Source organism: Schistocerca serialis, chromosome 8, assembly GCF_023864345.2.
Source record: "Schistocerca serialis cubense isolate TAMUIC-IGC-003099 chromosome 8, iqSchSeri2.2, whole genome shotgun sequence".
Taxonomy (NCBI): Eukaryota; Metazoa; Arthropoda; class Insecta; order Orthoptera; family Acrididae; genus Schistocerca; species Schistocerca serialis.
Window position 1 is genome coordinate 303,887,702 of NC_064645.1, and position 26,532 is coordinate 303,914,233.

General features: G+C 38.6%; 1 protein-coding gene across 1 annotated transcript in view; it reads left to right on the top strand.

Moving 5' to 3' along the window:
* Nucleotides 1-26,532, top strand: part of LOC126416341 (stress-induced-phosphoprotein 1) — a 51,652-nt gene that overhangs the window by 14,060 nt on the left and 11,060 nt on the right. Inside the window, exons 3-7 of the mRNA XM_050084013.1 lie at nt 9,412-9,695; nt 9,773-9,968; nt 17,068-17,194; nt 22,548-22,690; nt 23,680-23,857. Coding sequence (XP_049939970.1) covers nt 9,412-9,695; nt 9,773-9,968; nt 17,068-17,194; nt 22,548-22,690; nt 23,680-23,857 — 928 coding nt within the window. The remainder of the gene's footprint in view (nt 1-9,411; nt 9,696-9,772; nt 9,969-17,067; nt 17,195-22,547; nt 22,691-23,679; nt 23,858-26,532) is intronic.

A 26,532-nucleotide genomic window follows, 5' to 3' on the forward strand; every position in this document is an offset into this window, starting at 1 on the left:
ACACACCATACTGTTGCTCGTCCACCTCTGTAATGCCTTTTTTCCAACTGTCCACGAGCCACGATGCCATGTGGGATCCGTGTGCAGTGTTTGCTGGAGTCACTCGGTGTGGAACCAGTACGACCTCAAATCCAGGGTTTTAACTGCCCGCTGCCCTGGTTACTGGAGAGGCCCAGAGTGATTTTAGATTTGATGCAGTACGAGAGAGAGCACTCCTGCTTCCATTTGTAATGTGATATTCTCTGATATTTTATCTGAGTACCACGACCATGTAACTGTTTTTGCAGATGGGCCTAAGCAGGGGGACTCTGTTGGTTGCTCTCTCGTTTTCCCGGGTCATATCGTCAAGGTCAGACTGCCTCCAGAATTTACCATCTTCAATGTAGAATTGTATGCTATCTTGGAGCAGATGAGATGTTCTCCCAGTGTTAGGTTTCTCATCTGCTCAGGTTCTCTGGCCACCCTTTAGTCTCTCGAACATTTGTACCCAGCAGATACAGTAACCCAGAATATCCAGCATGCCCTCCTACAATTACGACGACTGGGGAACGAGGTGTCTTTCTGCTTGGTACCTGGGCACATTGGAAGTGCAGGGAATGAAAGGTTGGATCGAGCAACCAAGGAGGCGATTTGCGATCCTCTGGTATTTGGGTGTGCTATCCCCCTGCATGCTATCAGCTCGCTGTTGAGGTACAAAGTCATGTGTCGGTGGGAAGACAAGTGGCTGGCAGTGACTGATACCAAGCTCTGTGTCATCAAGCCCACAACTCGGCCGTGGAGTACTTCTTTCCAGCCACATTGGCGGGGCGAGGCTCTTCTTACTCCTCCTCACATGGGCCACAGCCCTATGACACACGATTCTTGCTCTGGTGAGAGGACCCTCCAATGTGTGGTGCTTGTGGCATGCAGATCACGGTGCAACACATTTTATTGATTTGCATTTTATATGCTGACAAGCAGATTGTGCCGGATTTGCCAGTGAAATCTGCTTTCTATTTTATGAATGTGGTTAGGATTTTAAAGTTTTGTGAATTGTCCAATGTTTTTAACAAGATTTCTTGGAGATGTTCTTAATGTGTCAAAGGGTGGATGGCTTATCCTAGATTTTTGTAAGTATTTAGCCAGTCCCATTTCCCTGTGCTTTTCTTTTAGTTCTTCGGTGTTTTGTTGTCTCTGTGTTTTAATTTCTTGATTAGCTCTCTTCCCTCGTAATTGGTTCTAGTTATGTGCGAGTGCATGTGATACGGGAGTGACTGTGTGGTCATTTTGAGTGCATGCATGTACGACACTTTCAGTTCATCTCCACATTCGTTTGTTTTTATAAGTGTAAAAGGACGCTGTTGACCTCACCGTTGGGCACCTGTTATATCCACATACACATACATATTCAGATTTATGTATAACTAATTTGAAGCACAGTGTTGAGTGTTTCTTCGTGTGGCTGAGTGTACAACAGACCATAAAGGTAAATATATGAAATGTATCAATGTGGACTTTTCACAACCCTTTCTGTTTTACAACTTGATGACAATTCACAATGTGAACACAGGTTCAAAACTAGTAACCAACAAATTTGAATTTGACGTGACAAGGAGATTAAAAAAACATAGGATGTAATAATAATATTAATAATAGCAGCATAAATGCCAGTTTGTACAACACAGTAAACAAAAAGTACGAGTCTTAAAAGTTTTGCCTCCAATGCTCTACAACACATCGTCATCTGTCACATGCAACTCTTCCCCAACTTCTACTACAGTGGAACTACCAGTGCCACACTCATACCCCCTTCCCTTGCTGCCTCTTTTCTGTCTCTCAACCTTTAACTTCCCCACCCACGTTCTGTGTTATACACCACTTGAGGAGGAGGGCGTGGGGGGGGGGGGGGGGGGGGACAGGCTGAGAGAGAGAGCACTTAACGGGTGTATACAGAACTTTGAGCAGACTTGTATCTTTGCCCTTGGATGTGAAATTCAGAGATGTGGTTTGTGTCTTCCATTGATGATCTCTATTTTGAGGAGCTTTTGTATGAGGAATGTGTGTCTGCGGTGAAAATTTCTTTGTTTAACAAGCTACAAATTTCGGTAATAACGTTCTTTTCCACTTCACATTTTGACTAATTTGTTTGTAACAGGGCCTATGCACATTTTTCTGACTACACTACTTCTTTCCCATTCTTTTTCCTCATACTGTATCACAATCAGAATCAGTTGATGTGCTGAACTGCCCATTTGCGGAAAAAATGAAGTCAGTTATCATTACGCTGTGAGTGGAATGTGTGGCAAACATTACAGTACTTCTGTAAATTTTTGTATATGATCTAATAGTGATTCTGAATCTGAAACAAATTTTTGAACAGTATGTGCTAGTAATGGAAATCTTGTAATATTTCGGGTGGAATACAAATTGTGGAATGAGAGGAAAGGTAAATATTCACTATATACACACACACACACACACACACACACACACACACACCTCTTGTCTCTCTCTTTCTCTCTTGCCCCCCTCCCCTCCTCCCTCCCTCCCTCCATTCTGTTGATTTAATACCACCAGCATCTTTCTTATATTTAGTTGGACATCTCACTTCTGTGCACATGGGCTGTTTAGGCTAATTAGAACCTAATATTCAATGGTTGAGAAGACAAGATTGTGAACAGAAGAACGTAGGGTTCATGCTGATGTTCCCCACCTTGTACCATATAGTTCATAGTTGAATTGCGTGCTTATTTTTAAATTACCAACATCCTTTATATTCTATTACTGGGTATGACTTGTCAGTATATTGGTTGGACCGTGCTGTAACCAAAATTATTTTAAAACTGAAAAATTAAGTAGTATCTCTGACTGCTTGGAGTACAGTACACAAAATGCTTAAAAATGTGTTGCCTTATATACACAAACATCTTTCAGTAAAGAAATATATAAAGGTCGTGTTCATGGAGCAGTTTGTATCAGATAAAATTTGTTATAGGCTTCATTCACAGTTTTTTTTATGGCCCTTTCACCACATTGCACAACCTGTAGCAGGGGTGAAAGTTTCATTCTGGAATCTGCAGTTAACAATGTTCCCTACTTTTTCTGTATCTTTCAGATGTACATTTGCTCAAGTTGTTTACAAGTGTCTTTCTACAGCTATATACCTTGTGTGACGCACGAGAGAGAGAGAGAGAGAGAGAGAGAGAGAGAGAGAGAGAGAGAGAGAATAAATGTTAAACAAAGAACATGTTCTACACTGTGCGAGTTTAATATCAGGAACATACAGTTAATTACATGGAATCAAGACTTTGCTACATGTTTTTAAAAAGATGAATGTTGCAGTTTTGTTATGTTGTTGTTTTCAGCCTAAAGACTGGTTTGATGTAGCTCTCCTCGCTACTCTATCCTCCGCAAGTCTCTTCATCTGTTAATAACTACTGCAACCTGCTTACTGTACCGAGCACGTCTCTCTCTCTCTCTCTCTCTCTCTCTCTCTCTCTCTCTCTGTACACTTTTTACCCCCAAACTTCCCTGAGCTACCAAATTAATAATATCTTCATGCCTCAGGATGTGTTTTACTAGCTGATCCCTTCTTCTAATCAAGTTGTGCCATTATTTTTTTTATGCAATTCAGTTCAGCACTCCATTAGTTATTCAATCTATCCGTCTAATTTTTGGCCTTCATATTTCAAAAGCTTGTATTCTCTTATTGTGTGAAGTGGTTATTGTCCATGTTTCACTTCTGTATAATGTTACATCCCAGACAAATACCTTCAGAAAAAACTTTCTAATTTTTTTTTAGGGGCATTAGGCCATAGTCAAAGTCATACTTTTCTGCCCAATGTTTTGTCTTCCAATGCTGGAAACATCATCAGAGGCGGTAACAATCCAGAAAGGAATCACAATCTCAAATAAGTTCTGCATGCGAAACAGTTCCAACTCATTGTAGCTGCTGACATCATTGGAAGACGAAACATTAGGCATAGTGGTAGGCCTTGGACAATAGCCTAATGCCCATAAAACAAAAATCACCAAGGGTACTAATACCGAATGGGAATGTCTGCATTGTATGACAATACTTCACTTTATGGTAGACCAGTGACCTGCCTAACTAATTATCTATGGCTGGATGACTTACCTGGCATAGCAATAATAAATTATAGTCCAAAACATCCTCGTGAGTCAAACAGTCTGTTAGTGAAAACTACAGCAAAATCTCTACAGTAGTTCATGAGATTAGCTTTCACATATGGACAGAAAAATGCAGAATGGGGCTTCTAATGTATACCAACTATAGAAATTCTCCTCTTTTAGAAATACTATTTTTCTGTATGTGTCAGCAATTTATACTAGGTCTAGTTTAGCCGTGTAAGTTAGTTTGCTGTCCAAATAGCAAAACTCATAATTGCTTTTGGTGTCTCATTTGATACTCAGATTCCTTCAGAATCATGCAATTTTCATTCAGTTACGCTCCATTACTCTTGTTTTATTTTTATTGATGTTCACCTTTCAATATCTTCCCAAGACACTATCCATTCCATTCAACTGCTCTCCCAAGTCCTTTGCTACCTCCGGCAGAATTGCAGTGTCATTGGCAAACCTTGAAACTTTTATTTCTTCTCCCTGAACATTTATTCTATATCCAAATTTCTCCTTGGCTTCCTTTACTATCGCATTTTACAAACTATAAGACACACTTTTTTGTTCGAAAAATTGCCTGCAATATGCAGGTGTGTCTTTCGCTAAAAATTAATACATAAATGTCCAGTGTTTGATTTTAAATTTCCACGGTCTGAAAAATGACCACAGATTCAATGCCGCAGAAAAGTCTCTATCTGCCAACATTGGATTCAGCTGGCAACAGCAGTGTGCCAGTGCTATGAATATGAGTTGCGGGGATTCACAAGCTTGCTAACATTGTCTCCCTCTCACCCTGCCACATCACAAATCCAGAACACTGTCCAGCCTATACTGCGTCATTGCAGTCTACGGTGCCAGTCAACTTGAATTGGAAGTTTGTGTTATTAGTAACAGTACAATATTTTTGTTAGCAGCTAGTTTTGTAATGGAAAAAAATAAAAGGTAATCATATGATGTGGACTATAAATTGAAAGCAATAGTATATGCAGAACAACATGGAAACAGATTAGCTGAGTGGCATTTCGGTCCTCCACCAACAGAAGAAAAAAGAAAAGAAGAAAAACATTTGCGATTGGCAGGCTAGTAAAGAAGAAAATGAAAACAATGAAGTCTAAATATGCAGATAGTGTATTGGATGCAAAATGGCCAAAACTAGAATGTGATGAATTGAAATGCACTCGAGGACACCGTCAAAATGGCATTTGAATTAATACAAAAATTAAACAAATACATGTTCGTAAGCTAGCACTACAGTGGAATTTAACAGACTTAAAGGGTGGAGTTGGTTGGTGCTGCAAGTGTATGAAGCATCATGGACGTAGCTTGTGAACCAAAACCAAAATATCTCAGAAAATTTCACAAGAGTCTGAAGAGAAAGTATTACCTTACCATTGCCTTATCATTCAAGACTGAAAGAAAACCAATGTGGAATTTAGCCAAATAATGAATACATGCGAAATGCCTCTGACATTTTGATGTAACAGAACTGTTGTCATGAAAAGTGCTGAAACTGCAACTATTAAAACAAGTGGACTTGAAAAAATGCACTATACTGTTGTTCTTTCATGAATGTGCTGATTATATTAAACTTAATCCAATGATCGTTTTCAAACACAAAAATATGCCAAAACTTTCTGAAATACTGTCAAGTGTTCTTGATCACTTACATGACAAGGCTTGAATGGATGAGGCTGGTATGGAATTATGGATGAGTAGCGGAGTGTGAGAAAGAAGGAAAGGTACTTTAGTGAAGAAGTGTTCTCTTCTTGTGCTAGATCAGTTTAGCAGTCATTTCAAAAATTTTGTGGAAGAGAAATTGAGATAGGGAAGTATAGAGCTTGCTTTTATTCTGGGAGGGCTTACTTCAGAATTGCAATCTCTTGATGTCTCGATAAATAAACCATATGTGAAAGAGGAATGGAAAAAATAGATGTTGGGGGAAACTCAACATGAATTTACGCTAAAGGGAGCTTTAAAATGAGCTGCAATCAAACAAGTGTGTCATGGGATAAAATAGTTGTGCTCTAGAGTGAGATAAAATGTTATTGTTAACTTTTTCAAGGAGTGCAGCATAAGTAAAGCTCTCGATGGCTGTCAAAACCATCTTATATATGAAGAGGACAACAAAGAGGAGGAGGAGGAGGAGGAGGAGGAGGAGGAAGAAGGTTCAGATGAAGATTTTCAGGGATTTTAAAGATAATTCGGTTTTATAAACTGAGAATTTTTTTAGTGTTGCTTTGCAATCTGCTAATAAAAATCGTAAAAACGTTATTTTTTATAAAAATTGTGTGGAAATTAAGACGTGTCTTACAGTCGGTAGTGTTTTATAGTCCGTAGAATATGGTACTTGCTCATTGTCATTCTCAACTACTGCGTTTTTCCCATGGCCTTTGACTCTTTATAACCGAAATTCGGTTTCTGTAAAAGTTGTAGATATGTGAATAATGTTTTGCTCTCTTATCACCGTCATAATTTCACAGTTTATTCAGATCAGCATTGTCAAAAGCCTTAACTGAATTTAAATATGTTATAAATGTAGATTCCCTTTCTTCAGTCTGTTTGTGAAGATAAGTCATTTGGTCAGTATCGCCTCTCATGGTTTTGCATTTCTCTGGAATGCAAATTCATCTTCAGCAGGGTCGACTTTTATATCAGATTTTACATTCTCCCGTGAATAATTTGTGTCTGTATTTTGCACCATGACTTATTAATCTGTTAGTTTGGTAATATGCAACTAGTTAGCAGCTGCCTTTTTGTAACTGGAATTATTACATTCTTTTTGAAGTCCGGGGGTATTTCATCTGTCTCACATATCTTGCCTACCAGGTATAGTAGTTTTGTCATAGCCAGCTCACCGAAGGATGTCAGTAGTTCTGAGGGAATGTCACCTATTCAAGACCTATTTGGTTTTAAGTATTTGAATGCTCTGTCAAATTCTTATCACATTCTCATTTCTCACTTCTCCTCTTCATCTACCTAGTCTTCCTTGTCTATAATACTGACCTAAGCTGCACTGCATGCAATGTGGAGTGGTGATTATTGTCATTGGATAGTGTGTTGCAGATCTCACCAATTAGTGATGGTAACTGTTATTGCACATTGCACAGCTCATGGTGTTGCTTCCTCTCCTGGAGAAACTGCAACCCTCTGTTTCAGAAGTTCATATGGGAGCTGACTATATCATCCTAGATGTAGATCTTGTCAGTCGTCTTCCATATGACAGTGTTGGAGCATCGTTACATTAGGATCATATTGTCATGTCCTCATCACTATGATGAACAATAAAGGTAATCACCGACATCGACACCGAGCGAGGTGGCGCAGTGGTTAGATACTGGACTCGCATTCGGGAGGACGACAGTTCAATCCCGTGTCCGGCCATCCTGATTTAGGTTTTCTGTGATTTCCCTAAATCGCTCCAGGCAAATGCCGGGATGGTTCCTTTCAAAGGGCACGGCCGACTTCCTTCCCCGTCCTTCCCTAATCCGATCAGACCGATGACCTCGCTGTCTGGTCTCCTTCCCCAACACCAACGAACCGACATCGACGCTTTGGGATCGTCAAGTGGGCCCTCAGTTTTCTGGAGTTTTCTGTGATTTATCAAGTGTGGGATCTTTCAAGGTGTAACAAAATCTCGTGATCATTTATTTCATTCATCCTCAATCCTTTGGTTATCGCGAGTGAATTTTGGATGCTCCTTATACCAGTTATTCATCCACCATTTTCCCTTCCGCTTGAAAGTAAGTAGAGCAAGTACCACAGTAGCAGCATTTTGACTTGTCTAAAATTTCAAATGAAGCTAAGTGTTGCACATTTTTATTGAGAAATAGTGTTGCAAATTTTTATTGAGTAGTCTAGGGAGAACTTCTACGGTGTTGCATAAAATTAATGTTTAATAGTACTCACCTTGGAGGGCCTGTTAGCAGTCGATATTTTCTGCTCCCATTTTGGACGATTGCCCCCAGACAGAAGTTTTTATTGTTCCTAATTTGCATTTTTCTTAAGCAATTGACACTGTTAGTCACAACAGCAGTTTTTCCTCCTCCTCCTCCTCCTCCTCCTCTTCCTCTTTAACAGTCCCAGAAGAACTCGTCTCTATAAAGAATAGTGATCACCGTGAAAACATTATGGTGCTGAAATTATCTGTTAAATCGTACACATGGGCAAAATTTTGTGAGGTGACTGCCTAAGCTCATACCCCAAAGAGCATTGGGAATGAGTGCTTTGAATTATCGTGGGAGTTAAGATAGCAAAGTGTAGCTGATTTTGAGTATCTTCTTATATATTGATCAGTGGAAGTTAGCATGCAAGGAAACGTTGTTGATGTATAGTATGTAATTTACTGTGATTAATAGGAAATCAATTAAAATAGCTCATAGTTATCTTTAGCAAATGTAAATCTTTTAGCTTTAGGAAAGATAAATCTGTTATCTTTAGCAAACATTTTTCAGCTTGTGTACCCATAACATTCACACAAAATCATTGCCTTAGGCAACACTGCAGAATATCTTTATTGCCTCAACCAAGATTTTTGTACTCACATTCATTAGTTGTGCCAAATGAAAGCCAAATTTCTAAACTAATGTAGACCTAGAGTTGCCTTACTGATTTGTCTGTTGCCACAACTAAGAATGTATATCTCAGATAAAATCATTAATAACTATTTCAACATAATGAATGGGTGAAAAAGTATTGTACATATTGATAACAAAGCCATCAATATCAGGCACACACAGAAAGTGAAGGAAGGGCTGTCTCTTTGTATTTTCCAACATATGCCTATAGGCCTCATGAGGTGAAGAGCCTATTATTGGCATCACCATACCAATCTCTCATAGGCTGCCTCCAATCTGCACATGACACAGTCATCTGCTTCATACTGGGCACAAGCACTATGTGTGCATAGTCCTTGGAAAATTATTATTTATTTTTTATTTTTTTACCGTTTTTCGGGTGCATGCTTGTTACATGATGATTTGGTAATGCTTTCTCGCTTGGAAATGGAAGAAATTTATGCTGTAAATTGTCAGTAACATGAAGACATGACACTTATCAAAACACAAGTATCTGCTATTTACTGAATAACTGCAAGGGGCTGTACAAAAGTGCCCAATGAGAAAAAATGTATTTTTGTCCATTTGCCTGATCTGCGATAATTTTAACTTTAATTCTGGCAGATAAGCCTGCAATGTCATATACACTCCAGAAATTCAATAACTTTCAGTAAAGTTTCAAGTATCAGATTTATATTGGTGGTGAATTTTTGCGATAAAATCTAATCTTTTGTTTCAGGGTTACAGCAGGAAAGGATCTGCTTTAGCATATCTGGGCCGTCTAGCTGAATCTGTTAAAGCATATGAAGAGGGTCTGAAGAAAGAACCTGACAATGCCCAGTTAAAGAAAGACTTGGAAGATGTAAAAGCTCAACAGTTTGCTGAGAAGGGGATGGCAAACCCATTTAGGATGCCAGATTTATTTATTAAATTGAGAAATGATCCTCGTACTCGAGCGTATTTGGAAGATCCTGATTATGTGAAATTGATAAATGAACTGCAGAATAATCCAAATAGCCTAGGGTGAGACATTGTGCTATATGTGCTATTTACATTTTGCCGAATTCAGATCATAGAAGTAATTGTATTGTTTTTTCCAGGACCCATTTACATGATACACGAATTTTAACAACACTAAGTGTTTTACTTGGATTAAACATTGATCCTCATGGAGATGAAGAAATGGAAACTGAACCTATACCCCCTAAACCCGAAACACCAAAACACCACTCACAATCGAATACAAAACCGAAAGAAGAGAAGACAAAAGAAAATCTCTCTGAAAGCCAAATAAAAGTAAGTTTTTTCTGTACATTATGGTTTGCATTGTAAAATATTTTAAAAACTTCAGCTGTGATTAATCATACATTCAGTGTTTTTTCTGTTCATATGTGTTTATATTTTTGCCATGTGCTTTGAATGTACTGCTTCAAGAGTAAAATTTATTGTCAGTTGAAAAACTAATAATGTTACATTGACTGGAGCATTATTATGAATTATTTTGTGTCTATTTTTATTTGTGAAATGCTTGTGATTGTGCCTGATGACATCCAACTTTGTTGCAGAACTTCTGATTCCCTGTGCTTCGCTATTTGTTGTCTACTTGTTCCTCATACCTCTCAATCAGAATTTTCTTCAGAAACATAACTAATGCTCATTTTTTCATTCAGAATAATGTCATTTTGGGAGCGGGGCTGTCTTTAGTGGTTGAGTTTGTTAGGCAAACCCACATTTCCTGATACGAAGCCAATCAGTGCCACAGTCCTCTATAATTGTAAGTTCTGAGAATTCTTAAACAGTCATCATTAAGCAAACAGAATGAATGTTGTATGTCAGGGAGAATGGGGTTGGTTGGTTGGTTAACTGCTTGCATTTAACAGCTAAATCTCTGCACAGGGAGTCTGGTTAGTTTTAGCAGCAAGCAAGCAACCTGTGGAGCACAAGCTTCAACTGTTTGATTGAGCTTATTTAGGTATGCACCTTTGCTAATATTATTTGTGTTGTTAACTTAAAACACTGGAAGTGGGACAGTTGTATTACCTGTGAGCATCAACATTCAACCAAATAATCTTCAGGTTATAGCCCCTCATGAACAACAGCATTGAAGAATAGCTGATGTACTGTGTCATATGCTTCCTTTGATTAAAACCAAAAGAACAGTCTGTTGATAATGTCCCAACTTTCTATATGTACAATTATTTGCAGTATATGAACCCTTGAGTCAGTAACACGTGGGGAAATATCAAGCTTCAGAAGACAGCGAGTGTCACACCTACTGTCAAAACTGCACTGAAACATGTTTCTCAACTGTACTAAACTGCTCTCGAAATCATACTCATTGATCTAATGGATTATAGCCTCCACAAATTTGACCTCAGTGGGAAGAGAGTTAAAGGTTGAATTATCTTTAGAAATGCTACATAGAACAACTAGACTCGTCTCTTCGACACTAACTTAGAATAACTTTTATTTATCTTGATTGTGTCTTCATAAAATATTACTGGTTTTGATTGTGCCAGCAATCATCTTCAGATGTAGAATAGACAGGTAATGTATTGTTTGTAAAAAGTTCTATCTACATACAATAACTAACACAATCGAAACCGGTAATATCATTTGATAAATACACAGTCTAGACAAAAGTTATGGTAAGTTAGTGTCAAAGAAAAGAGATGGACTGCATTTGAGCCGGTAGGTTGTGCTGCAAGACACATGTGCAGCTCTGTAGCATATCAGTAAAATGAGTGTCTTATGTGCAACCAGTGCTATCCAATTAGAAACCTAGTTCATAGTTAACTTTGCTTTTTGTGTTGGTGGTGTTTAATCACTTCTGTTTTATTTCAAACCATGTCCATTGCAAAGAGTGGTGCAACCCCAACACAGAAGTGTAATGGTGGAAGGAAAGTGTGCAAAGTTGTGTGTTTGTTGATGGGCTACATTGAGAAAGAAAGAAAAATTTGTGACCTTATTTCCTGTTTGTCGGGTTGTTAAAGAGGACTGCAACAGTTCTGAAACTATGCAAAGAATACTGTTTTAACAGTATGGAGAGAACAGTACAATATAGATTGTGATGAGAGTAGCACAGCAAAGCTGCAGACATCAGGCAAAAAGCTGCTGAGTAAGAAGTGAGTGACAGCTTTCGGCGATTTCCAAAAAGACACTGTTCGTCATCATGTATACACTACTATAAAAGAGAAGGGAACAGCCCACACCATCTAAATTGGTGGCGTCACTTCAAAAAGATCTAAAAGGCAGCGTAGTCGTGTTGTGTGCTGTACGCAGACATAAGATTGAGCTATTCACTATTTAAAGGAAGTAAAATATTAATGGAAATGACAGATGGTGTTGTATTGTGGTGCAGATTTCAGTGTAAGATAGTGGATTTGACATTTGAAAGTGTAGTGTGGCTAGATGAAAGTTGTATTAATACCAGCCATTCATTACGTAGAGGCTGGAGTGCTAGAATGCCCAAGGGGACAGTGACATTATCTGCTGGAAATATCTACACTTCGGGTACATCTGATGGTTTTGTGGCAAACTCCCCCTTTTTTTCCAAAAAATGCGTGATCATCGTGGAAAGGGGACATGTAGTTTTTCAGAAGTGGTTTGAGATATCGCTTGTGACATATTTGATAGAGCTGTGAGTGATTGTTATATCTGCGTCATTCTAGTGTTCATAAGAAGACATAACTTCAGCAACAAAAAAAATTACATTATTCAGTGATTGAATAGATGAAATGTGGATCTCGAAGAAGATTTGAAAAAGACTGCCTTACATGATATTGTGGCACAAAAGAAACAAAAATTTCCAAAAATCATAATTGATGAGATTACTAAAAGGCACAGTCATGAAATTGTTAATCTTCCTCCATATTATTGTCATTTCAGTGGCGTTGAAGGTGTATGGGTGCAAATAAAAAAATTATGTTGCTGCAAACAACAAAAAATTCGTCATCTATCAAGTTCAGAATCTCCTTGTGGAAGCTGTCATCAAGCAACAAGTGAGATCTGTGAACAGCATTTCAAGTGTCATTAGAGAGGCACCCAAAAATGAAGATGTTGTGGAAGAATGTGTTGATAGTTCGAGCAGTACAGAAAAATGTGAATGGGATTCTGATGGTGGTGTCAGTGGTGTTTTCCCTTTAGTGTGACTGCAACACACTTAGAAATTTAAGAAGGTAGCATGCATTGAGCTATCATCATATTGTACTTTCTTCAGATTATAACTGTTAACATACTGATGTCCGCCCCCGGTAGCTGAGAGGTCAGCGTGACAGACTGTCAATCCAAAGGGCCCGGGTTCGATTCCCGGCTGGGTCGGAGATTTTCTCCGCGCAGGGACTGGGTGTTGTGTTGTCCTAATCATCATCATTTCATCCCCATCGACGCGCAAGTCGCCGAAGTGGCGTCAAATCGAAAGACTTGCACCAGGCGAACGGTCTACCCGACGGGAGGCCCTCGTCACACGACATTTCATTTCATTTCAACATACTGATAAGTTATTTGTCACTCATTGTACAACTAATTGATAATGCAAATATTTGACAGTGAAAACAAAAATGCAAATGTTGGATGGTATTGTAAACATAGTTTTCACTTGTGTGTGAAGTTTAAAAATCAACTTAATGTGCTGTCAGTACATTAGGTGCTACATAGTTCTTTTCAATTTCTCATGTTAATATACTACATGTAACTCCCTGTTTCTGCCACTAGAGAATGCGAGTAGTAGTGACTGGGTGTGGGGCCTGTAAGTATTTCCTCCTGAACTTATCAATATCAGTCATTTGTCACATAAATTACAGCCACTTCTTGGTCTATGCAAAGAGGTTTTTTATTTTTGTAGGACTATGTTGTTAATGGGTTTTGCTGTTATTATTTTACACCAAGGTTGATCCAAATTACATCCTTGGTGTCTTAGAAAGAAAGCCTCCCTTATGTGTTTTTTAGATACTTGTTTTGTAATATTTTTATGAATATCACATTAACATTGGGTATATAGACAAATTAAAACTGGGGAACTCCCTTCGCTATTCAATTGTTTTCTTTGACTGCCTTTAGGATTCACCTGTCAAATTTGTTTACAGCGTACAGTGATTAGTTGCACTGTGAAGACACTAGAGAAGGGAAGGTTTTAAATGAGGTAATCACTCTGGTTCCCGTATCACATTTAGTTCTCATCAGTAAACAGTAATCTGGAATGTACAGAACTCTTTTATTTACTTCTAGCACAGTAGAAGAATGAAGCCGTATTCTGTTGTGTACCAGGGCACATGGAAGCAGTGACAGTCGAACGTACGGGCTACCTATTTCATCGTGGCTGCGCAGGCACAGTAACGCCGTTTTCTGGCGCTCTCTGATAACTGTGGAAATGAGTTCCAACAGGTCGCGAGAAAATATTGCAATTGGTCATGTGAAAAGCATTACTTTCAAAGTACATTTCATTTTACACAATATGAGTTACATTAAATGTGTGAACAAGATTTGAATTTCTTAAATTGCAATGTGTTTGATTTTTCATTTAAAGCTGATTTTTCATTTAAAGCTTTAACACTTTGAGGGCCAGCCACTTAGAAGAATTAAGAGCCCAGAAGACCAGATATTTACATCATTACTTAAAATTTTACCAGCACATTTGTGTGAGGTATCGAAGTGTAACACGCAAAAAAGACAGATATTATGTGTGAAACCTTAGATCTTCTTGTAGCTACACTATGTAATTAATTTTCCTATTTGTGTATTTGTGCTACTTAACAGTGACGTTACTATAGGCTGAGTACATCACTTGTCCTATGCTCTGAATCACTACTTTTACATGCGACACATCTTCCGAGAGACGAGAACTGAATTTTGGAAACCATTTTTTGCTGTCGCATTTACATTTGGAGGTCTGAAGTGGATTTGCTAGCACAGTTAACTACGGCACCTGGAAAACAGCGGATGTAATTTATGATTTAGTCTGCACAATCACAATTTCTCTTCAGTTAGATGAGGTGAAAACAGCTTCAGTCTAATATTTCTACTTATCCTTCACTGTACAAAAAGCCACTCCAGCAATACTCGCCGAAATTTTTAAAAACAAGGCGAAACATGACAACCACAGCATGTTTCAATACCAGCTGCGTTTACGTACAGCGAAAATCAGTTGCGTAACTTGAAAACTGGCAACCAGAAGCGTATTTCCAGAATTGATTTTGAAGTGTTTACGTGACCACTCAGAAGCGGTATTGGGAGATCGGCTTAAGAAATCTGCTTTTGGGAGCCCCATGTAAACACGATGAATATCTGCTATCTTTGTCTCACGATATCACTTTTAAAATGCTAACCATTGAAGAACGTGTGTTTTTAGTCAAACAAGTGTTCAAAGCTGACAGTAAATACAGTTTTGGTTCGTCAGACATTTAATTCAGTTTTCCTGGAGACAACACTCCCAGATCGCGATACTGTGCGAGATTTGATTAACAAATTTCGAAGTACAGGTTCAGTGACAGATGCACCAAGAAGTGGTTGTCCTATTGTTTTGTCCGAGGATAGGCTACTTGATTTTTCCGATAAAATGACCGTGAGTCCGAACAAGTCGTAAGAAAACTCTCCCATGAAATCAATGTTAGTGTCAGAGTGGCCCACACTGCTGTAAGGAAAAAATTAGAACTTTTCCCGTACAAAGTGATAGTTGTGCAAGAACTGAAAGATACTGATCATGGCAAGAGACTGCATTATTGTAAACGGTTCAAAAATTTCGTTCAACGAAATGGAAGGGATATTCTTAATGAAACAGGTTTTCATTGATGTGGCGTGGTTTCATTTATCCGGGTACATGAACTCGCAAAATTCTCGTACGTGGAGCACTGCAAATCCATTATGTATTGAGCAGGAACCACTTCATTCTGTGAAAATAGGAGTTTGGATTGCAATTTCTAGACGTCGGATTGTGGGTCCCGTATTTTTCAATGAAGCAATAAACGCATGACAATACTGCAGTGATATTCTGTACCCATTCATAGGAGAACTTGTGTTAAGTGAAATACTGAACGATTATTTTCAGCAAGATGGTGCAGCCGCTCGTGTTTCAATGTCACTGCTTGCTGATGTATTTGGTGATCGCATAATGTCACAGGGACTTTGGCCTCCACGATCGCCTGACCTAACACCACCTCTTTTTCTTCTGGGGTGCAACGCTGCTCTGAAAATAGCCTGTTGTTTTTCAAAGACTGATTATCTATTAAGCCAATAAAGTACAGAATAAAAAAAAGTTGCCATGTGGGACTGTCATTGTGAAAGCAACTGTCTATAAAAACCGTCCAAAATCCATCGATGAATGGAAAACTGCAATATCCACTTTCACTGCTTCTGTTACAGAAGAAATGTCACAGCTTGTGTTTGTAAACATGATTAGACAAATTGAATTGTGTATTCAACAACATTTCATATGAAAATTTGTAAGTATAAATGAATATTCAGTAAATTAATCACATGTATTTAACTGAGTTTCACTTCAGTATATTCACTGCGGCATATGGCACGCGCGGCTAACAATCGTGCAGCACTGCAGAGAGACTTTTTGAATACCCCATACATTGTATTCTTGTACATGCACGAAATTCCAAGACACAACCAGTATGACAGCGTTCTTTTTCTAAAAAGAGGTTTGGGGATACTGTCACACGAAATATAATGCAGTGGCAACTACTGAAGTTTCCAGTACTTTTTATTTAACTATAAAACCACATTGTAAATAACATTACCTAGCATTATAACAGTTTTTAAATACCCTAGTGCACACATTTTCCGAAGTGTTCTCTTTAGCACATAGTAGTATTTGAGCAGCAGCTTGACGACTCAAAGAAACAATTTCTTATTTTCTTGATTCAACTGAAGATGACAACACATACAGCAGCCCAAGGTTGTCCATTGTTCATGCATCTTAAAAAGATGCACTGACAGATTGTGTGCAGTCAGTAGAAGCAAAGACAGTGTCCTCTGTGGATGTGTATAGTGCCACCTGTAACTTGATGTTGAGCCCTGCAGAGAGCATGGTGTGCTGGCAGCCTATTTGTGTGTGTCTTCTTCCGCTGAGGTGTGAGTGGTGCGCCATGTGCGGTCGACATACACTGTCAATACTGCAGATTTTACTGCCCCCTTGAATCCATCTCTCATTTGTGGCCTTCTACCCTGCTTTCATGTAGTGTTTGTTAAAAAGTTGTTAAAATGTGTGCAGTACATCTCTCTTTTCAATATATTATTCATAAGTACAACTTCACTTTCTTACATCTTCTCTGCTTTCCTCTTCCCAAGTACAAACTAGACAGCAATTGTGGACACTTATTTATAATGGCAATGAAATTGCAATCATGGATATTATTTTTTGTCCGATATATAAATATACCTTTTCTTGCAGGCACGGAAAGAAAAAGATCTTGGAAATGAAGCGTACAAGAAGAAAAAGTTTGAAGAGGCTTTGAACCATTATAACAAAGCAGTTGAACTGGATCCAACTGATATGACCTTTCTTAATAACATAGCAGGTATGAATTACTATTATATGACATACTTCTGAAGAGATTCTAGCTATGTTGACTGATGAGTTTGCTACAGTTTAGATAGCTGTACGGAACGTCATCAGTTATTTGCATTTGATTGTGGTAACCTACTATGTTGCACATAATTTTTATTTTTCTATATTATAGTGGTAGCCCAACCTTCGCTGTTTACTAAATACTTAAATAATGCTAATTTTTGTCGGTGTAGCGAAACACACTACTGACACTAGTGCTGTTACATCTGTCGTCTGTAGTTAACTACACAGTTAGTTTTTATTTTTTAGCATTGTTAAATATATTTGAGGCTACTCATATGTATGGACCCGTTTGTGGATTATGATGTGGTTTTCTTGGCAAGCTAAATTTGTCCTGCTTCAGTAGCTTATTAAGTCACCAGCCTGACCTTTGAAGAATGTATGGGACAAAGTGAAATAAATTGAGAGGCTGGGTACATAATTACGGGTGGTAAAGGCCAGGAGATAATAAAAGAGAATTTCAGTTAGAGGTACTGCAAAGAAACCATGGGTAACAGAAGAAAAACTTAAGTTGCTCGATGAAAGAAGGTAGTACAAAAATGTTCGGTGAACTTCCGGAATACAGAGGTACAATTCACTTAGGAATGAAAGAAATAGGAAGTGCGACGGAGCTAAGGCGAATTTGCTGCATAAAAATTTGAAGAAATTGAAAAGAAATGATTGACAGGAAGGCTGGCTCAGCATTCAGAGAAGTCAAAACAATCTTCAGTGAAATTAAAAGCAAGGGTGATAACATTAAGAGTGCAGTGGAAATTCCACTGTTAAAAACAGAGGAGAGAGGTGACAGGTGGGGAGAGCACATTGGAGGCCTCCATGAGGGCGAAAGACTTCTCTGATGACATGATACAAGAAGAAACAGGAGTGGACAGGGAAGAGATAGAGGATCCAGTATAAGAATCAGAATTTAAATGAGCTTTGGAAGATTTAAGGTAAAAGAAGGCAGAAGGGTTGGATAAAATTCCATGAGAATTTCTAAAATCATTGGGGGAAGTGGCAACAAAGTTATGTAGAATGTATGAGTCTGTCTGTATACCATCTGACGTATGGAAAAACATCCACACAATTCCAAAGATTGAGAGAGCTGACAAATGCAAGAATTATCATGTGATTAGCTTAACAGCTCATGCATCCAAGTTGCCAACAAGAATAATGTATGGGATAATTAAAAAGAAAATTGAGGCTTTGTTAGATGATTATCAGTTTAGCTTTAGGAAGGGTAAAGACACCACAGAGGCAGTTCTGATGTTGCAGTTGATAATAGAAGCAATACTGAAGAAAAATCAAGACATGTTCATTTGTTGACTCAGAAAAAGCATTGGACAATGTCAAATGCTGCAAAATATACTAAATTCGAGGAAAATAGGATTAAGTTGTAGAGAAAGGTGGATAATATGCAGTATGTACAAAAGCCAAGAGGGAACAGTAAGAGTGGAAGACCAAGAATGAAGTGTTCAGATTAAAGAGGGTATAAGACAGGGATTTAATCTTTCACCTGTAATGTCCACCCTGTACATTGAAGAAGCAATGCCAGAAATGAAAGAAAGGTTCAAGAATGGAGTTAAAATTGAAGGTGAAAGGATATCAGTGATAAAATTTTCTGGTGACATTGGGATCCTTAGTGAAAGTAAAGAATTACAGGATCTCCTGAATAGGATTAATAGTCTAATAAGTACAGAATATACTTCTCTTTTCCTTCAGCATTTGTCCCGCGTGCCTGCGGGGTCCATTACATGGGTCCGTTGTCTCCATTCTTTTATCACGGGCTGCACCTGGGTGGATGTTCTTGCATTTAAGGTCTTTATGAATTGTAACAGCCCACCGTTGCTTAGGTCGTCCTTTGTGTCTATGGCTGACTACTTAGTGTGTAACCTGCCTTGGCAATAGTCATCACCCGCCCATAAAACATGCCCAGACCATCAATGACTGCTCTCACACATCTTGTCTTGGATTGGTGCAACACCAAACCGTCATTAAAAACGTGATCTAACTTAGTGAGGCTCACTGTCCACGTTATCATCTCCGTTTCCATTATACTTAGGCGGTGTTGTGTCTCAACTGTAGTCGGCCAGTGCTCACAACCATACTAGGCGACAGGTCAGATGACAGTGTGATAGATTTTATATTTTAAATTGGCTTTCATCCTGCGGTCATAAGTGACTCCGGTTGTTGTTCGCCACTTCATCCAGGCTGCCTGAGTTCTGGTGTTGACCTCTTCGGTGAGTCGGCCGTCAACGGTGATCGTGGAACCTAGGTACTTAAACTTACTCACATGAGTCAGATCTTCACCATTAATTGTGATGGTTCCAATTTCATGTCTGTCTGATGTCATGTCTTCGGTTTTTTCAAATTAATGTGCAAACTGTGTTGCGCCAGCCGGTCACTCCATTCTTGAGTTAGGCTCTGCGGATCAAGCTTGTTTTTTGCTGCCAGCATCACGTCGTCAGCATAAAGTAGGGTCCATGGTAATGGCCAGTGCAGATCAGCTGTCACGGCTTCCATTACAAGAATGAACAGAAGTGGTGATAATGCAGAAACTTGATGGATGCCAACTGTGATGGGGAAGTCCTTGGGTAGTCCTGAGGTTGTACAGACTTAACTTCTCAGCTGTGCATAAAATAACTGCACCCAGTTAATAAGCTGCTCCGGCACATCTTGTTGTCGAAGTGCTAGCCAGATGAGACTATGTGCCACCCGATCAATGGCCTTTTTGAGATCCAGGAATGCTAGATGCAGTGGCTTGGCTTTCTCATGATGTTTCTCGACTAACAGTCTTGCAGCATGAATCACATCAGTTGTGCCGCAGTTCTTCACAAATCCAGCCTGGTTTCTAGAAATTCGTGTGATCTCAAGGATCCTTTGGTCCAGAACACGCTCAGAGGTTTTCATGGCATGGCAGAGAAGTCCAATTGGATGGTAGTTGGTGCACTCAGCGGGATTCCCCTTCTTAAAGATGGGCACGGTGATGCTCTGCTGCCGATCAGTTGGTTTTTGTTCCGCGTCAATGATCTTATTGAAGAGTTCCATTAACCATTCGGCTGCTTTCAAATGATGCGAACACCATAACTCTGCTGGAAGGTCATCTGGGCCGGTGGCTTTCCCAGGCTTCATTTTCCTCAAAGCAGTTTTGACCTCTTAGACTGCAATTTCTCTTACGGGCCCTTAAACAACATGGCAGTTGGGTATTGGTGGATGGGAGAACTCTTCTGTTGAGATATTCTTGAAGTAGCTGCGCCATCATTCTCTGGCCTTCTTCCAGTCAACTAGCAGATTACCGGTCTCACCATTGACTCCGTAGAACCAATAAACATTGTCTGACTTGCAGTGTCTTGCATTAGCGAGTCGATATAAGTCCTGTTCTCCTTCACGTGTGTTAAGTTTTGCATATAGATCAGCATAACTTGAGGATTTGGTTGCTGCTGTAGCCTGTTTTGCATCTCTTCGGTCTGTTCTGTACGCATTCCATTGCTCTGGTGTTTATTGGCAAGAAACTCATGATGCAGAATATACATTGAGAGTAAATTGAAGAAAGATGAAGAGATGTTGCAGAAATGAGAACAGTGAGAAACTTAACACCAGGATTCGTGATCACGAAGTAGATGAAGTTAAGGAATTCTGCTATGTAGGCAGCAAAATAAGCCATAACGGATGGAGCAAGGAGGACATAAAAGCAGATTAGCAATGGTAAAAAGAACATTCCTGGTGAAGAGAAGTCTACTAGTATCAAACATAGGCCTTAATTTGAGGAATAAGTTTATGGGAATTTACATTTGGAGCACAGTACAATTGTAGTGACACATGGACTTGGGAAAACCAGAGCAGAAGAAAATCAAAGCTTTTTAAATGCGGTGCTACAGATGTAGGTTGAAAATTAAATGCACTGATAAGATACGGAACAAGAAGGTTCCCTGGAGAATTCGTGAGGAAAGGAATGTATGGGAAACATTGACAAGAAGGGACAGGATGGTAGGAAATCTGTTAAGACATCATGGGATAACTTCCCTGGTACTATAGGGAGCCAACAGACGTGCCGCAGTGATAACATCAGTTCCCGTCAGATCACCGAAGTTAAGCACTGTCAGACTGGGCTAGCATTAGGATGGGTAACCATATGGTCTGCCGTAAGTTGGATGCACTCAGCCCTTGTGAAGCAAAATGAGGAGCTGCTTGACTGAGAAGTAGTGGCTCTGGTATCGTAAACTGACATACGATTGGGACAGTGGCTTGCTGACCACATGCTCCTCCATTTCTGCGTCTAGTTACAGCTGTGGGCTGAGGATGACCAGGTGGCCGGTCAGTACCATTGGGCCTTCAAGGCCTGTTTGGGCAGAGTTTAGTTTAGAGGAAGCTGTCAAGAGTAAAAACTCTAGTGGAAGACAGAAATTGGCATGCATCCAGCAAATTACAAAAAAAAGGCAGTCACCCTGTGGGGTTACGTGCTTCGGAGACATTATTGATAAATAGGTCCTATTCTGCATACCTTATGGGATCATTGCTGGATTGCATGGGTGATGTAGCTCACACTTATAGGTCTGGACCAAATACCAGATTACGAAACCATTCCATTTCATACCTGTAATACATACTGCAAAAAGGCTATGGAACTAAAACCATTGTGGTACAAAATGTCACTGACCTGGTGGTCTTGATCTCCATGCCCTAGGCTAAGGCGGCCTGAGCTTGTTTACAATGCATTTTGCATAAATTTTGGTAGTGAAGGGTATAAAAAAGTGCAAGATTTGAAGAAATATTAGGTTGCTGTAACTTTTTTTATTAAAAGAAAAAGATTTAAGTGTGCACCTCTGTAGATGATTGAGAAAACACTCAAAACTGGTAACAACGAAATTTGATTCCTAGCCATTTCTAGGAATTTTATTTTATTTATTTATTTATTTATTTATTTATTTATTTTTTTTTTTTGGTCACATTTTACATCCTTCATATCCTGTAATGTTCCTTAATGTGCAAAATGCTGAGCTGTACTGTGATTTAGAGATCACATTAAACTCTAGGTCCCCTTATGACTGATCAGAGGAAGGCAAGGGCATACCATCTTCAATAGGACCCATGCCCCAATAGAGCACTGTGGTGTTTAAACCACAAGACCCTCTTTTTTTCCGAGAGTAGCGTGGACAAAATAATATTGCTTTAGTTCCTATGTGTTTATTCAGATTCAACAAGTTCAAACAGTTGTTTATGTTTTTAGAACTATGTGATAAATTAAGTAATAAAGCTTGTTACAGTTCAAATTACGCCACTCTTGATATGTCATAGATCTGGTGGTCACTATTTTATGTTTGTTGCAGCTGTCTATTTTGAACAAAAGGAGTATAAAAAATGCATTGAACAGTGTGAAAAGGCTATTGAAATTGGGAGAGAAAATAGGGCTGATTTTAAATTGATTGCCAAAGCCTTTACCAGAATTGGGAATGCCCACAAAAAACTTGGGGTAAGTGATTTTCTGTAAAAAGATAACTTCAGAATTTGCTTGGTATGTTGAGTGATTGCATAGTGGCAGTTTGTACTGTAATACTGTCATATTTATCGTGTATCAATAAAAAAGGGTAACACCATTATCTCTTAATTTATCAGTTGCTGTATTGATTTACTTATTAGGCTGAAAGTAGGTTAGCGCATACAGAAGGTAACCTTCCAATAATGACTTTTTGAATTTTTGTGCATTGAATGGCCCATTATGGTCGCAGATGGATTACTAACCACACATCATAGTTGACAAAGCTGGTTGTCAGGACCATGGATTTGTCATGTTTTATCTGAATGCACTGGGTGTAATGATAAATTTCCATCAAGCTCCATTGTCTTGTCTAACAAAAGAAATGTGCATTTAGGTATTTTCATTCAGTTGATCACAGTTTAGGGATTGTGAAAATATATGAATCATTTCGTGTACTAGAAAACATTGAGGAGTTCAACTTTGACTGTAACTGGTGTAAAGTATGGCCTTTCATTTAAGATGATCGATAAAATAATTAAGAAATGCGTAAATTTCGAGCATTGTAGAACTTCTGTCAATTGTTGCTAAAATAGACAAGATGTCTCATCACATAAGAGACACTAAATCACAAACAGTTAGAAAGAGTGAAAAGATAAAATATTAAAGTTCCAAGTAATGTGTTGTTGTTTCCAGTGCAGTTTAACATATTGATGGAAGAAATAAAGAAAAATATCTTTACTATTACAGGATTGGTATTAGTACGTCCTTGTTCTTACTTTGCTACTGGTAGTTGTGTGCTGCTGTTCCACGGAAAGTCCAATTCCTGGATTTACAGTAACAATACTTCTTTTTGTTGTCACATTCATCAACTGTGAACTAATGCTGGAATTAATACTGCTTGCTTTGCGTGTACTACAGTCAATTTGTAAATACACAAAATGTAAAAATTTTTTCACTTCTTTGTCTCGTGATACCATTTTCAGGACCTGTACAGTGCAAAAACTGCATTTGAGAAATCCATGTCTGAGTTCAGGAACCCTGAGGTGAAGGCTTTGCTTTCAAATGTGGAGAGGGAGATAAAAGAATTAGAGCGAAAGGCATACATTGATCCAGCTAAAGCTGAAGAAGAGAAGGAGAAAGGAAATGAACTCTTCAAAAATGGTATGTTATAAAGTTACATTATTATTGAAGGAGATGTTTATCTCTGTTAATATTAATACAGAATGACTTATAGAGGTACATTAGTTATTATGACAGCAGTCGCATGCTTTTGATTGTGAATTTTTAAACCCTTATCAACAAGTTTTTCACAGATTATCTTCCAAAATATAAATCAGTTCTATTTGAATATCCCTCATAAAGATTGCAACTAAAACCATGAATATATTCATGTATAGCAAAACTCAAAAGTTTGAGAAAATTAATTGTTCTCGTAGTTCCAACATAGATTGGAAACTAACCCACAGATTTGACAAATACTGAAGTATTGACTCCGTGTGGTATGCACAAAAGCAAAGAATAACAAGAGCTTTATAACAACCAGGGTTTGGTGCTGCCTTTGCAGTATTTTGGAATTATCTCCTCAATACTTGCAATGTGGAACTCAAATTCTTCTTACTATGTTTAATATTGTTGAGTAAAAATACATTTTAAGAGGAAAAATACATTTTAAATAAAGTTCACATTTTGGAACTGTTTCTCCCCCCTAGGTGCTCACCTTGTCAACTCTGTCCATTCTGTTTTTCTACACTGCAACTGGTTTTGATTTTGTCACCACTCCACATTTTGTGCTCTCAGTCAGTTCCTGAAGTTTGTAAATAGTAATCAAAATATAAAAGTCTCTCATATTTCTATGGAATTGCTGTTATTTTCCCTCTCTGAAAGGCAGCAGTTCAGCTCTTCTAAAGCTTTACGTCACAAAATGGAAATAAGTCTTCCGAGATGGCCTTGGAGTTCAGTACATCTCCTGCAAGATACAAGTTGGGCAGTCCATTGAGGGGAAGAAGTGGAGTATTAGGTCAATTTTATGCTGGTCATCATGTAACTGGATGTCAAAACATTCCTCAGTGCATTTAAAATGGCGCTATTCACACAGCCGACCAATGTAACGAAATAAATGTGACAGATAGAATTACAAAGAGTTTGGGGAAGAAAGTATTGCCGTTGGTATTAGTGGGGAGACAGTGAGTTGTCTGTTTGTTTTGGAAATTAACCTATTCTCACTGTTTCCACTCAAATTATGGTACTAGATTTTATGCTTTTATCCTATTAATTTCTATTTTATAGTTTGTGCTCGTATCTTCTTTTACACACGTTGCAACGGTTGCATAAAATCTTGGATATCTTTCCTGTGAGTGGCTTTTTTTCCAAAAAAAGACGTTAAATACCAGGAATAGAAAAATTATTTTAATTGTAAAGTACCTTTTAAATCCAACCGATAAAGATACTTTTTAATGATACACTGTGGAAAATTCTTCAGAATAAAGCATTGCCATAACTTCGAAGCTTGCTTCTGAGGTATTATGCTGCTGATTCATCAACACTTAGCTATAGTGTAAAAGTAGGTTCTCAGAGTATATCAGAACAATGAATTGGAAAATTGCTTTTTCAATGAATTCAGAAAATCTTTGTTTCTCATCAGACTGTCTACGAGGTGCGACAATAAAGTAATGAGATTGATATGGGAAAAAAAAATGTTGCTTACCGTTTTAGTCAAGTTTAGTGTTGTCTCCTTCAAAGTATTTCCCTTCTGATTGCACACACTTTTTCCAGTGCTTCTGCAATTGATGGTAACATTTCTGGAACTCATCTTCTGTAATATCCTCCAAGACCCTCGTCACAGCTTTTTGGACGTCTTGTGTTGTTTGAAAATGGTGCCGCTTGACCGCCGTTTTGACTCTCTCATGGAGCGATATCTGGTGAATAAGGTGGCTGTGGTAGTACTGAAATTTGTTTTGAGGTTAAAAATTGCTGTACTGACAGCAGTATGGGATGGCGCATTATCATGATGCACAATCCTCAATTATTATTAGACGAACCGTTTCTCGATTGATGTTCAGTTCTGCAATCGTTTTCATGGATGATCTTCGATCGGATCATAAGAGTTCACGCATCCCGGCCAAGTTGACATCCGTCTGTGAGGTTGGTGGTCAACCACTGCGGTCTTCATCTTCAGCATTCATTCTGCCTTCACTAAACATTTTATGCCAACGAAAAACTTGAGCTCTTGACATAACCTCCTCTCCAAAAGCCTTCTGAAGCTTACCGTAAGTTGTCGCATTTTCACCCAATTTAACGCAAAAAGAAATTGCATGCCGTTGCGCTATATTATGCGGTTTCATTTCCGTGACGAGAGACACAAATACATAGTAACTTATTACAGCACAATTCACGTCTGAGCAGTTGCATCAATGTGCTGCTTGGACTAGAAGCAGCTTATACACCAAGGTCAAAGATATTGTGCCTACGCAAGCCTGCAGGGTTGCCACATCTTGCAAAGAAAATTAGTCTCGTTACTTATTGTTGCACCTCGTGTACAGTAATCATTGATAAGAGATCATCTTAGGGTTGAAACAAGAACTCACTTTGATATTTCAGTGCATGTGTGGCCGAAGAAACGGTTGACAGACTTAAAGTTGTAAACACAGTATACATGGACTGGTGGTGTGGCGTTCAAAAGCTTGTTTGTTTCATCACCAAAAATTACTTTTTCAAAAATAATGATGTTATCTTCGAGCTTGTTTAACATGGAATAGAATTAATTGAAAATAGGTTATTTTAAAAACTCTAATGTCCCAGGAGGAACGGTCCATATTCAGGGATATGAAAGGAGTGAT